Source organism: Phycodurus eques, chromosome 4, assembly GCF_024500275.1.
Source record: "Phycodurus eques isolate BA_2022a chromosome 4, UOR_Pequ_1.1, whole genome shotgun sequence".
Lineage (NCBI taxonomy): Eukaryota > Metazoa > Chordata > Actinopteri > Syngnathiformes > Syngnathidae > Phycodurus > Phycodurus eques.
In genome coordinates, this window is record NC_084528.1 from 2123985 (window position 1) to 2137433 (window position 13449).

A 13449-nucleotide genomic window follows, 5' to 3' on the forward strand; every position below is an offset into this window, starting at 1 on the left:
CGTCCTGGGCCCATAACTCCAAGCTCACCTGTCATCCCGGTATCACGCACACCATCCATTTTCATCCAACATTTCTGGTGGACTCAGCCAGCTCAAAGACACCCGGGAATTTGTCTCTTTCTGTGCCCAAGGGAAGGCATCACACCTGCCCCCAGTTGGTCTGCTGCGCCCCTTACCCATCCCGAGCCGCCCTGGGTCCCACATCACTTTGGACTTTGTTAGCGGCCTAACCCCTTCTGAAGGTAACACTATCATTTCCACTTTTATCAATCGATTTTCTCAGTATGTCCATTACATTCCCCTTCCCAAGCTTCCCTCTGCTTTTGAAACTGCTAACCTCCTTGTTCTTCATGTTTTCAAACTCCACGGTCATCGTCCCAGACTGAGGTCCTCAGTTCTCCTCCTTTGTTTGGAAGGAGTTCTGTACAGCAGTGGGCGCAGCAGCCAGCTTGCCTTCCGGGTAACACTCACAGACCAACAGCCAGACGGAGCGGGCGAATGAGTCTCTGGAGTCAGCTCTTCGCTGCATTGCAGCACGCAAACCCACCTCCTGGAGCTCATTCCTTCCATGGATTGAATATGCCCGGTTACGGTTTCCAACCTCCTTGTTACGGTTACGGTTTCCAACCTCCGTTATTCAAAGAACAGGAGCATGCGGTGGCAGTTCCCCCGGTAAAGGATCACCTTAAAAGGGTCCAGTCCGTATGGAAGCACGTCAGGGCGGCCGCGGAGAAGAACAAACGCCTCGCGGAACTTCGTTGTTCCCCTACGCCTGAGTACAAGGTGGGTCAGACCGATTGGTTTCCTCCCGGGACCTCCCACTCCAGACTGAATCCCGCAAACTCACTCCAGGCTTTATTGGTCCGTTCCGCATCACTAAAATCATCAATCCCACGTAAGTTCAACTCAAACTTCTGCAATCTCTGAAGATTCATCCAACTTTCCATCTGTGACTACTCAAGTCTGTCTCCACCTGTGCTCTTAGTTGGTGGAGGTGAGGCTGGTAAGAGGCGTTGCGACTTCACTGTAATTGCGGATGAAGCGGCGATAGAAGTTGGCGAATCCCAGGAAGTGTTGTAGTTCTTTGTGGGTGCATGGTTCATCTGGTGCAATGGGGGGTGACGAGAAGGCGATCTGAGGTTCAGAAAGCGGGCAAGACGCAATGCTCATGGAGCATGTAATTTTACGTGCTCTTAGCCCCTTCTCTCGTGCTCTTGCACATAGTCGTCCAAACGAATGGATAAGGAGATAAGCTCTTCGAGGGAGCTCTGAAAGCCTGTTTAGAAAAATACCCCTTAACGCCACGTCATCTCACCCGCAAGTATCCTAAATTCTACCGAGTATGAAGCTACGGAACTAGAACCCAGAGTAAGCATGAGGAGGCCTCGGGTGGCTTCCCTGCCCTGGACGGGGTGATCAAATACGGGGAGAACATGCAAACTCCACACAGGCGAGGCTGGATTTGAACCCGGGTCCTCAAAACTGTGAGGCAGAAGTGCTAACAAGTCATTGACTGCCCATGCTGATATACATATATTAGCGGTGCAACAATACACAAAATGTATTTGTTCGGTTCAGTTCAATAGTATAGTGTCACAGTACAATATGATATATTTTCGATACACAAAAGATAAATTTTCATGCCTTTTTTAACGTGGAAGTTTATTGACACCAATATTTGCCTCAACTCAAAAGTACAGTTTTTAAATTATATTTATCGGGTGCAGCGATACCTGAATCATTTTTTGGGTATTATTTTTTTCTGGTGCTGCTTATTCTTGACACATTTTTTGCCGTGCATTTTGAACTCTAAAGTGCACTGTTGTTGCGTCGGAAAATCAACTAAACCTCACCACACGTCACTGACTTCAACCCCCTGCGTTCCTGCATTGAAATAGCAGTTGAAAGGAGTATTATTATTATGTGGTGATGTGTGGTTGACAGCCTTGGCCTCTCCAGATGTACCCTGGTCAATCAGGATTAGCAATGTTCCTGTGGACGTTGGGGGTTATTGCCAGCGTTATATAACAAGAGGTTGTGTCAAAGTGGACTTTAAATAAATGACATATACCGTAGCCAGTGAGTAGAGGTTGGGGAAGGTTTTGGTAGGGTACATAGGTCGCATAAATGGTGCATGGGTTCCACATGTTCCTGGGAAAGGAAGAGCAATAATAATAATAATAAATAATTCACAGGATATCAATCGTGATTGACAGAAAAATATGATTTTTTTTTTTTTGTCTTTTTCTGGACCAAAGTGATCCAAAGAATGCACCCCACCCTTGCCTTACTCAGCTTCTCAATGTTAGGTATGACAGTATTCCCTCTCTTCATGTAAGAAGCTCGGAAACCATCCACTGAAAGAATTATGAGTGGTGAGCGCACAAATCTACGAGCACAGTAAAAACATTTATTAGATGCCATATGGACATAACGTTCAAGAAAACCACATTTACCATAAAAACTTATGTATATATAGTTAATATAATGTAACTGAATGAGACTTTTTTTTTTTTTTCGTGAGGCGCTTAAAAGAACATACCCTGCAGGGCATTCAACGGTCTTCATATCGTCGCATTCATCCTGGAGCCATGAACTATCTCCTGAAGAAAAAAAACAATCAAAAGACAGACACAAAAGATGAAGAATTATGTTTTGTCATATAGACTAATACACTCCAATTGAGCAATATGTGGCAAGCAGTACAATTTTAGTAAATTTGGTGAATGGGTAAATGTATATTCTAAAAAGCAAAGAGCGCTGAAAGAGTCCTATTGTAATCGTAAGAACTATCATTCGGACCGCTGCAAGGATCCTATTGTACTCGTAGGAATTATTGGAATCGTAGGGATTATTCTTTTTCATGATTATTATTAGGGCCCGAGCAGCAACCGCTGCAAGGGTCCTATTGTCAGCTTTTCTTATTATTATTCTTTCAATCAATCGCATTTTTGAGGGCCTAAACATGTCCCGATTCGAATCAAAGTTTGCACGCACATCGGGCCTTTTTGAAAAAATATATATGCTAAAGTTGTTAGATGCGATCACTAAAAATGGCTCCGTCACGCCCCTACAAATCTAAAATACATTAGCGCCTGACAAAAAAGTCAGCAGAAACCATATCCTAAAATTAACAGGAAGTGAGCTATGATTGTTTTGAAAATACGATGTTGGCCCTTGCGGCACGGTGGCCGACTAGTTAGAGCGTCAGCCTCACAGTTCTGAGGACCCGGGTTCAATCCCTGGCCCCACCTGTGTGGAGTTTGCATGTTCTCCCCGAGGCCTGCGTGGGTTTTCTCCGGGCACTCCGGTTTGCTCCCACATCCCAAAAACATGCATTAATTGGAGACTCTAAATTACCCGTAGGCATGACTGTGAGTGCGAATGGTTGTTTGTTTCTATGTGCCCTGCGATTGGCTGGCAACCAGTTCAGGGTGTACCCCCCCTCCTGCCCGATGACAGCTGGGATATGCTCCAGCACGCCCGCGACCCTAGTGAGGAGAAGCGGCTCAGAAAATGGATGGATGTTGGCCCTTTTTTGATAATTTTTCCACAGGAAATGCTTAATAACTCCCCTGCACATGCTCCAAAAAAGCCCAAAGTTCATGTTTCAAAATAGCCACGCCCTGAAGACATCTGTATGAGAATATTTTGTTATAAGTATAGCGCCACCTAGTATCATCGACAAATGTCTTTCTCCACATTTTAATGTACTGCATTGATTCTGATTTGTAAGGGGAAAAAAATATGTTTCGGCAGAAGGCCGAGGCAGCATGGCAAATTTGTATTATTTTTCCATAACATTTTCCATAACATGAAAAGCTGTTGTAACTTCACTCCAGATGGTCCAGATGGTCTTATCTTTTCTAAATTTCACACACTTGAGGACCTTCCGCACTAAAAGATATCTATGGAAAAATTTAGAATCTTACTAATAGCATTACTGACTGGAACAAGGAAATTACGTTTCATACGTTGTTGTTCTCCTGCTAGTAGGTTAATCCGAGCTACCGAATATTTGCTCAGAAGCCTGTTAAGGCTTTCATGATGTCACAATACAAAGTTTTCGACAAAAGTTGTTGCCAAGGCAATGTGCTGTTCGCCAAGAAATCAACACTGTTTTGAGGTTCTCAACATGGATGCAAACTCATAAAACTTTACACACACACAAAGCCTGGAAAACATTTTAATATTTTACAGTTTTGTTGTGCACTTTTTAAAAAATGGCTCAGTAGCGCCCCCGACAAACAAACGCAGCCCCGGCTGTACATTTCAGTTAGCTCTACCGAAATTGGGAGGCATATGTAACAGCCCCAGTCACTTGTAGCCATACCCTAAACTCATCAGAAAGTCCGCCATTTTTCATTTACTTTCAATTGGTCGTGAAAATACGGTAGTTTATTTTTAGCCTTGTCGCATGTTTTTTGACGTAGTACTGTAAATATCTGACCACCGATAAAGTTATTTAAAAAAAAACATGTCAGCCGTGTAATGCCCGGATCAGACTACAAGACAAATTTGGTCTTTCACAACTGCACTATTTCAGACTACTGCAATAAAATCTTGTATTCTGATTCCACCGCATCCCGTTTTTTACGATCACTGGGCTTCATCTTGTCAACTCAAACGCAACCGGATACACTCATTACCATGGCGACGACAACAGTAATGGATCGCGCCGTGTGATTATAAGAACAAAATGGGCAAAACGTGTGTTGGTGGTAACCGGTGCTCGGGAGAGGACGTTCGTTTAAGGCTTGCTTGAGGTATGATCATGTACTTTAAATATGATACGGCTCACAAGCAGGCAACAAAACGTTATGTAGCCTAGCAAGCTATTGCTAGCACTAACGGTTGTAAGCGAACATGCAGGTGTTCTGTCGAATCATGCTCCAAAGTTTTGGTGTGTGTGTAGTAATTTAATTACAATAAAGTAATTTAATTACAGTAAGTTAGCACCCATTATTTCTGTCATGTTGTAATGTTGGTTTGACATGACTGATTTAGAATACATGATCTGACTGGAGCAGTGATTTCCAAACTTTATTGAGCCAAGGCACATATTTTACAATTGAAAAATCTCACGGCACACCAACAAACAAAACTGTCACAAAAAGTGGATACATTAATTACTGTATGTACTTCCTGCCATCTAAACGAAGACCATTCATCTGTCACTATGCCTCACTGGCATAAATAGAGGAACAAAGATACATTAATTGTACATTTTTGGAGCAATTAAGTACACAAGTATTTACATTAAATGAACAAGTCATTAAACAGACACATTTCACCATCTTGTGATCAGATCGGTGATCCGTTATCGTTTTTTAAACTCGCTGATCGGGCTCAAAAATCCTGATCATGTAAAGCCTAAAAACGATACACGGTTTTATGCAAATATAAATCTGAAAAGTGTGGTGCGCATTTGTATTCAATGAATCTGTAATGTGCCAGTATCCCAATGTGCCAGTACCCCAACGTGGCCAGGGGTGCGAGGGCGCTAAATTGCTGCTTGCATATCTAATTATTAATCTCCGTGAATGATCGCATTTTTGAGGGCCAAAACATTCCTTGATTCGAATGAAAGTTTTCATGCATATCGGGCATGGCAAAAAAAATTCTATTTTAAAGTTGTTTTACATGATTACTATAAAATAGCTCTGTATCGCCCCCTACAAATTTATAAAACAATGGCCCCCGCACTACGTGTCGCCTACGCTGTACGAAAATGTATTGTATTGCACAAAGCACACTGAGCAGATCCACCTAAAATTTTGTCAGTTAAGCCTCAAGCATTGATCATGCTTTGTAAAAAAAAAAAAAAAAAATGTGACGTTTTGGTAGAAGGTGTTACCGTGGCTGTGCGGTGAATTTTGATCATTTGCCGTAACATCAAAAGCTGTTGTAACTTCACTCCAGATGGTCTTACTGTTTTACGTTTTGCACACTTGATGATTGACATTGGTGAATGACATTTCATACTTTGTTGTTCTCCTGCTAGCAGGTTAATGTGATCTACTTGATATTTGGTCAGAAGACCTTCATGTTGACAGAATGCAAAGTTTGTGAGTATTCAACAAACGCTGTTGCCGTGGCGACCTTCCGTTTGCTGCTCTGTTTGCCAAGAAACCACCACTGTTTTTAGGGTCTAAACATGCATGCAAACTCAGGAAACTGCACACATATCAAATCTGGCAAACCTTTCAATATATTACAGGTTTAAAAGATGGTTCAGTAGCGACCCCTACACATTTTCAAAGAAGCAGCCCTGGCTATACGTTTCACCGAGGTCTACCAAAATTGGGAGGCATGTGTAACAGCCAAACACCTCCAAAAAAGTCTATTGGAGCCTTACTCTAAATCCAACCGGAAGTCCACCTGTTTGGTTTTTATTAACTTTCACGTTGACCTATTTTTTGCCTTTCATAGAGGTCATAGTTTAACTCACTCCTTCTACAGTCAAACACACAAATACCAAATAAAAATGCTCACAAGGAGCATGGAGCAGACGCTAACACTGAGCCAGCTAAGCACCTTGAGTCCTAAAATGTGTTATTTATGACTTGGTGGTTCTGTCAGACTAGATAAATAAATCATAAAACTTAAAAGGTGCGATTCCTCCTTTCACCACACGAAAAAAGCCCCATTCTAATGTATCTGGCTCTGCAGTCATGCTGGAAACCCTTTCATTCATTTTTCCCATGTTGACTGCAAAGAAAAAGAGAAAAGTTGACAGTTGGGGCGGCTGCTTCCAGGAGTTGTGGGAATTGCAATTCTTCTCTGCTGAATTTTCAGGCAATTGTGTTTGTCTAATTTGTAAAGAGATGGTTGCCTTGCATCAGTTTGTTTAATTTAATTTTTATCATATTTGATGTCTTTTTATTGGGTTTGCAAAATCCATCCATCCATCCATTTTCTACCGCTTATCCGGGTCGGATCGCGGGGGCAGTAGCTTTAGCAGGGACGCCCAGACTTCCCTCTCCCCAGCCACTTCATCCAGCTCTTCCGGAGGGATCCCGAGGCGTTCCCAGGCCAGCCGAAGGACGTAGTCTCTCCAGCGTGTCCTGGGTCGTCCCCGGGGTCTCCTCCCGGTGGGACGTGCCCGGAACACCTCACCAGGGAGGCGTCCGGGAGGCATCCGAATCAGATGCCCCAGCCACCTCATCTGGCTCCTCTCAATGCGGAGGAACAGCGGCTCTACTCTGAGATCCTCCCGGATGACCGAGCTTCTTACCCTATCTCTAAGGGAGAGCCCGGACACCCTGCGGAGGAAACTAATTTCGGCCGCTTGTATCTGGGATCTCGTTCTTTCGGTCACGACCCACAGCTCATGACCATAGGTGAGGGTAGGAACGAAGATCGACCGGTAAATTGAGAGCTTCGCCTTTCGGCTTAGCTCCTTCTTTACCACAACGGACCGATACAAAGTCCGCATCACTGCAGACGCCGCACCGATCCGTCTGTCGATCTCCCGTTCCATTCTTCCCTCACTTGTGAACAAGACCCCAAGATACTTGAACTCCTCCACTTGGGGCAGGATCTCATCCCCGACCTGGAGAGGGCATGCCACCCTTTTCCGACTGAGGACCATGGTCTCAGATTTGGAGGTCCTGATTCTCATCCCAGCCGCTTCACACTCGGCTGCGAACTGCTCCAGTGAGAGTTGGAGGTCACGGTTTGATGAAGCCAACAGAACCACATCATCAGCAAAAAGCAGAGATGCAATACTGAGGCCACCAAACCGGACCCCCTCTACGCCTTGGCTGCGCCTAGAAATTCTGTCCATAAAAGTTATGAACAGAATCGGCGACAAAGGGCAGCCTTGGCGGAGTCCAACCCTCACCGGGAACGAGTCCGACACTACTGCCGGATATGCGGACCAAACTCTGACTCCGGTCGTACAGGGACCGAACAACCCGTATCAGGGGGTTCGGTACCCCATACTCCTGAAGCACCCTCCACAGGACTCCCCGAGGGACACGGTCGAACGCCTTCTCCAAGTCCACAAAACACATGTAGACTGGTTGGGGGAACTCCCATGCACCCTCGAGGACCCTGCCGAGGGTGTAGAGCTGGTCCACTGTTCCACGGCCAGGACGAAAACCACACTGCTCCTCCTGAATCTGAGATTCGACTTCCTGACGGACCCTCCTCTCCAGCACCCCTGAATAGACCTTACCAGGGAGGCTGAGCAGTGTGATCCCCCTGTAGTTGGAACACACCCTCCGGTCCCCCTTCTTAAAAAGGGGGACCACCACCCCAGTCTGCCAATCCAGAGGCACTGTCCCCGATGTCCATGCGATGTTGCAGAGGCGTGTCAACCAGGACAGCCCCACAACATCCAGAGCCTTTAGGAACTCCGGGCGAATCTCATCCACCCCCGGGGCCCTGCCACCGAGGAGCTTTTTAACTACCTCGGTGACCTCAAACCCAGAGATAAGAGAGCCCGCCTCAGAGAACCCACACACTGCTTCCTCATGGGAAGGCGTGTCGGTGGAATTGAGGAGGTCTTCGAAGTATTCTCTCCACCGACTCACAACGTCCCGAGTCGAGGTCAGCAGCGCCCCATCCCCACTATACACAGTGTTGGTGGTGCACTGCTTTCCTCTCCTGAGACGTCGGATGGTGGACCAGAATTTCCTCGAAGCCATCCGGAAGTCTTTCTCCATTGCCTCACCGAACTCCTCCCATACCCGGGTTTTGGCTTTAGCGACCACCAGAGCTGCATTCCGCTTGGCCAGCCGGTACCCATCAGCTGCCTCAGGAGTCCCACAGGCCAAAAAGGCCCAATAGGACTCCTTCTTCAGCTTGACGGCATCCCTCACCGTTCGTGTCCACCAACGGGTTCGGGGATTGCCGCCACGACAGACCGACCACCTTACGGCCACAGCTCCGGTCGGCCGCCTCAGCAATGGAGGCATGGAACATGGTCCACTCGGACTCGATGTCCCCACCCTCCCCCGGAACATGAGCAAAGGTCTGTCGGAGGTGGGAGTTGAAACTTCTTCTGACAGGGGATTCTGCCAGACGTTCCCAGCAGACCCTCACAATACGTTTGGGCCTGCCACGTCGGACCGGTATCTTCCCCCACCATCGGAGCCAACTCACCACCAGGTGGTGATCAGTTGACAGCTCCGCCCCTCTCTTCACCCGAGTGTCCAAGACATGCGGCCGCAAGTCCGATGACACGACCACAAAGTCGATCATTAAACTGCGACCTAGGGTGTCCTGGTGCCAAGTGCACGTGTGGACACCCTTATGCTTGAACATGGTGTTCGTTATGGACAATCCGTGACGAGCACAGAAGTCCAATAACAGGACACCGCTCGGGTTCTGATCGGGGGGGCCGTTCCTCCCAATCACGCCCTTCCAGGTCTCACTGTCATTGCCCACGTGAGCATTGAAGTCCCCCAACAGAACAATGGAATCCCCAGCGGGAGCGCTCTCCAGCACCCCCTCCAAGGACTCCAAAAAGGGTGGGTACTCTGAACTGCTGTTTGGTGCATAGGCACAAACAACAGTCAGGACCCGTCCCCCCACCCGAAGGCGGAGGGAGGCTACCCTCTCGTCCACCGGGGTGAACCCCAACGTACAGGCGCCGAGCCGGGGGGCAATAAGTATACCCACACCTGCTCGGCGCCTCTCACCGTGGGCAACTCCAGAGTTGAAGAGAGCTGGGCGGTGGCCGCCCCTCCCACAGGTGGTGAGCCCATGGGAAGGGGGACCCACGTTACCCTTTCGGGCTGTGCCCGGCCGGGCCCCATGGGTGCAGGCCCGGCCACCAGGTGCTCGCCTTCGTGCCCCACCACCAGGCATGGCTCCAGTGGGGGGCCCCGGTGACCCGCGTCCGGGCAAGGGAAAACGAAGTCCATTGTTTGTCATCATCATTAGGGGTCTTTGAGCCGTGCTTTGTCTGGTCCCTCACCTAGGACCTGTTTGTCATGGGTGACCCTGCCAGGGGCATAAAGCCCCAGCTCCTAGGATCACTGGGACACACAAACCCCTCCACCACGACAAGGTGACTGCTCAAGGAGGGGGGGGATTTGCAAAATAATTTTGGAAATGCCTAAAATGTCCTTTTAAAGCTGCTCCAGTTGGTGTTTTCAGCCTGACATTTGAGATGTTCGGATTTCTCGGTATTATGCGATATGTAAATGAGCTTTGCTCTGATTGATCGCTCATCTTCCCCAATTTAAATGAAGAAAACAGCTTGCAGAAAATAAAACACACTGCAACACAAAGTGCAACACTTTGGCGGTGCGCACCTGCACTTCATTGAGCAACTTCACATTCAGAAAAAATATTTTTCTTCATTACCTTGCTCATTTTCCTTTTTTTCCTGATCATGCAGAGATCGGCATCTCAGGTGCAGGGTTGATTTAAATGGGATTTACATATTCAAGCATCCTCAGTGAGGAGGCTTATTCCGGTGGGAATGTGACGTCAGTGCATACTCTCTATTGTAATCTAAGAAATTATTATTATCATTATTATTATTATTAGGTAGCTGTGAGAGGCTCCAGCACGCCCGCGACCCGAGTGAGGATAAGCGGTACGGAAAATGGATGGATGGATTATTATTATTAGGACCCAAGCAGATACCGCTGCAAGGGACTTATTGTAATTGTAAGAATTATTCTTTTTAAGCGCATGAAGACATCAATCATGCTTTTTAGAAAAAAAAAAAAAGTAGATCAGTGGGTGGTCCCACTGATCTACAGCCAAGCCATTTGGCTTCACTACCTTCCATGCCTAAAGAGCAGCCAAGTTGCTGCATTACTTTTGAACTAATATCCTAACTCAGGTGTGAACAGCGCCATCTTGTCACCATTGTTCTGTAAATGAGGCAATTAGTCTCTCCTCTCTACTCAATTAATGAAAGGGAACTGATGTTGCTTTGCCGTTACCTGAATAAATCAGTGTGTTGTAATCAGAGCTGGGTAGTAACACGTTACATTTACTCCGTTACATGTACTCAAGTAGCATTTTGGATCACTTGTACTTATCAAAGTAGTTTTAACACTGCATACCTTTTAACTTTATCAGAAGTTACTCACCATTTACTCAGTACTTGAGTAGTTTTTTCACTGTGTTCTTTTTATTCTTACTCAAGTAATTTTTTGTTTGGAGGACTACTTTTTACTTTTCTTGAGTCACATTATTGTCAAGTAGCAATCCCTTACTTGAGTGCATTATTTGGCTACTCTACTCACCTCTGGTTGTAATGTAACCAGAGAGAGGTAGAGGTTTAGAACTAGTGTGCAATATTTTATCACACCATCGTGTGCTCAATAGGCAAAATATTTCCCCTTTTGTGATCACAACAGAAAATTATTTCCCCCTCTCTTTTTAGTAAGAGGTCGAGGTTTTTTTTCATTTCTTGCTGATATTTCTGTGCAGCATGTGGATAAAGTGATGCAGAATAAAAATACCCAATGCATTTAGGCTACAAAAATCTCGTGCCGAGACGGTGGCATGCCCTTGTTTGTGTGTTTGACCTGCGTGCTGAATTCATTGTGGGCCAAAGTCTTGCATTACAAAAGGAGGGTGGCTAATTGTAGGCCGTTGAATTGTTAATTTTAAACCACACAGCCTTTTGACACGGTAGCAGGAGTAAGAAAACCCTGGGTTTTCTAGTGTTAAGGCATCTATGGAAAAAGGTTCGTACAAATAGCACCACCTGTTAGCACAAGAAAATGTCGTTTTATACTTTGTTGTTCTCCTGCTAGCAGGTTAATCCGATCCACCTAATATTTGTACAGAAGACTGTTAAGGCCTTCATCATGTTACGACACAAGGTTTGTGAGGTTTTGACAAATGCTGTAGCTGTGGCAACGTGCTGTTCGCCGCATTGTCCGCCAAGAAACCAACGCTGTTTTGAGGGTCTAAATATGCATGCAAACTCAGAAAACAGTTGCCTACAAAATGCCACCTACAAAATTTCAACAAAGCAAGCCCTGGCTGTGCGTTTCACATAGGTCTACAAAGACTGGAAAGCACATGTAACAGCCCAAGACCCACATAAGTCTCTTGGAGCCATACCCTAAACCCGACAGGATGTCCACCATTTTTAATTTACTTTTAACTTTGACCCATTTTTTTCGCCTTTTACAGCCATCATGTTTTAACGTACTCTCCTCCTAAAGATTTTATCCGATTTACTTCAAACTTGGGTATCTCATCTAAAGATGTTGATGATTAACAAAATATTAAAACCTTTTTATTCCATGTAATGCTGTTGCAACACAGACAACTTAAGTTTCATCACGACAATGACAGCTGTTTTAACTGGACCACAGATGCTCATATGTTTTCAAAAAGGCACACATTAGATAAGCGTCCATTCCAGAAGACATCTACAAACAATTATTTACTCACAGTCATAGCGCAACCTACTGGCAAACTTGGCACACACATCAAAAGTTCTTGCTGTTTTTGTTATACATATAGTACCACCTAGTGGTGACAAAAATGTCATCATCTACATTTTAATGTACTGCACTCAAGCATGTTGACATCCACCTGAAATGTTGTCATTTAAGCCTAAGACTTTGATCATGCCATGTATTAAAAAAAAAAAGTGATGTTTCACAGAAGGCATGTACGTGGCGAATTTTGATGATGACATCAAAAGCTGTTCCAATTTGACTGCAGATGGTCATATCTTTTCGGAATTTCACACACTTGATGACAGTCCACACTTAAAGGCATCTATGGAAAAAAAAAAATTAATCGTACTAGTACCGCCACCTACTGGCACAAGGAAATGAACTCTTGAATGAATGAAACCAACGCTGTTTTGACAGTCTAAAACATGCAGGCAAACAAGCCTGGCAAACAATTTAATATTTAACTCTTTTTTTGTTGTTGTTGCAATTTTTAAAAACTGGCTCAGTAGGGCCCCTACAATTTTTTTAAGAACTCTTCCTAAAGATTATATCTGATCGACTTCAAACTTTGGGTATCTCGTCTAAAGATATTGATGATGATAAGTTATTAAAAGTGGCGGCACGGTGGACGATTGGTTAGCACATCCGCCTCACAGTTCTGAAGACGCGGGTTAAAACGCCTGTGTGGAGTTTACATGTTTTTCCAGTGCCTGCGTGGGTTTTCTCCAGGTACTGCGGTTTCCTCCCACATCCCGAAAACATGCATGGTAGGTTACTTGAAGACTCTAAATTGCCCGTACGTGTGAATGATTGATTGTTTATATGTGCACTGCGATTGGCTGGCAACCAGTTCAGGGTGTACCCCGTCTCCTGCCCGATGATAGCTGGGATAGGCTCCAGTTATTACGTTTTTCTTAGAATTTAACCCTGTTGCCGTGTAGAGATGCTGTTCGCCACGCAGTTGTGTTGTGCTGCACATACAGTAATTGAAGTGAAGTGGAAGAATGAAAATGATGAACCACTTTACATGACTATTAATGTGTGGTCTGTTCAATGG

General features: G+C 45.5%; 1 protein-coding gene across 2 annotated transcripts in view; it reads right to left on the reverse strand.

Moving 5' to 3' along the window:
• The window catches only part of enpp2 (ectonucleotide pyrophosphatase/phosphodiesterase 2), a 297302-nt gene that overhangs the window by 209974 nt on the left and 73879 nt on the right, over window positions 1-13449 (reverse strand). For both annotated transcript variants that reach the window (XM_061673612.1, XM_061673611.1), the window contains exons 5-7: window positions 2543-2603; window positions 2292-2389; window positions 2072-2151 (exon numbers count right to left, since the gene is read on the reverse strand). In XM_061673612.1, coding sequence (XP_061529596.1) covers window positions 2072-2151; window positions 2292-2389; window positions 2543-2603 — 239 coding nt within the window. The remainder of the gene's footprint in view (window positions 1-2071; window positions 2152-2291; window positions 2390-2542; window positions 2604-13449) is intronic.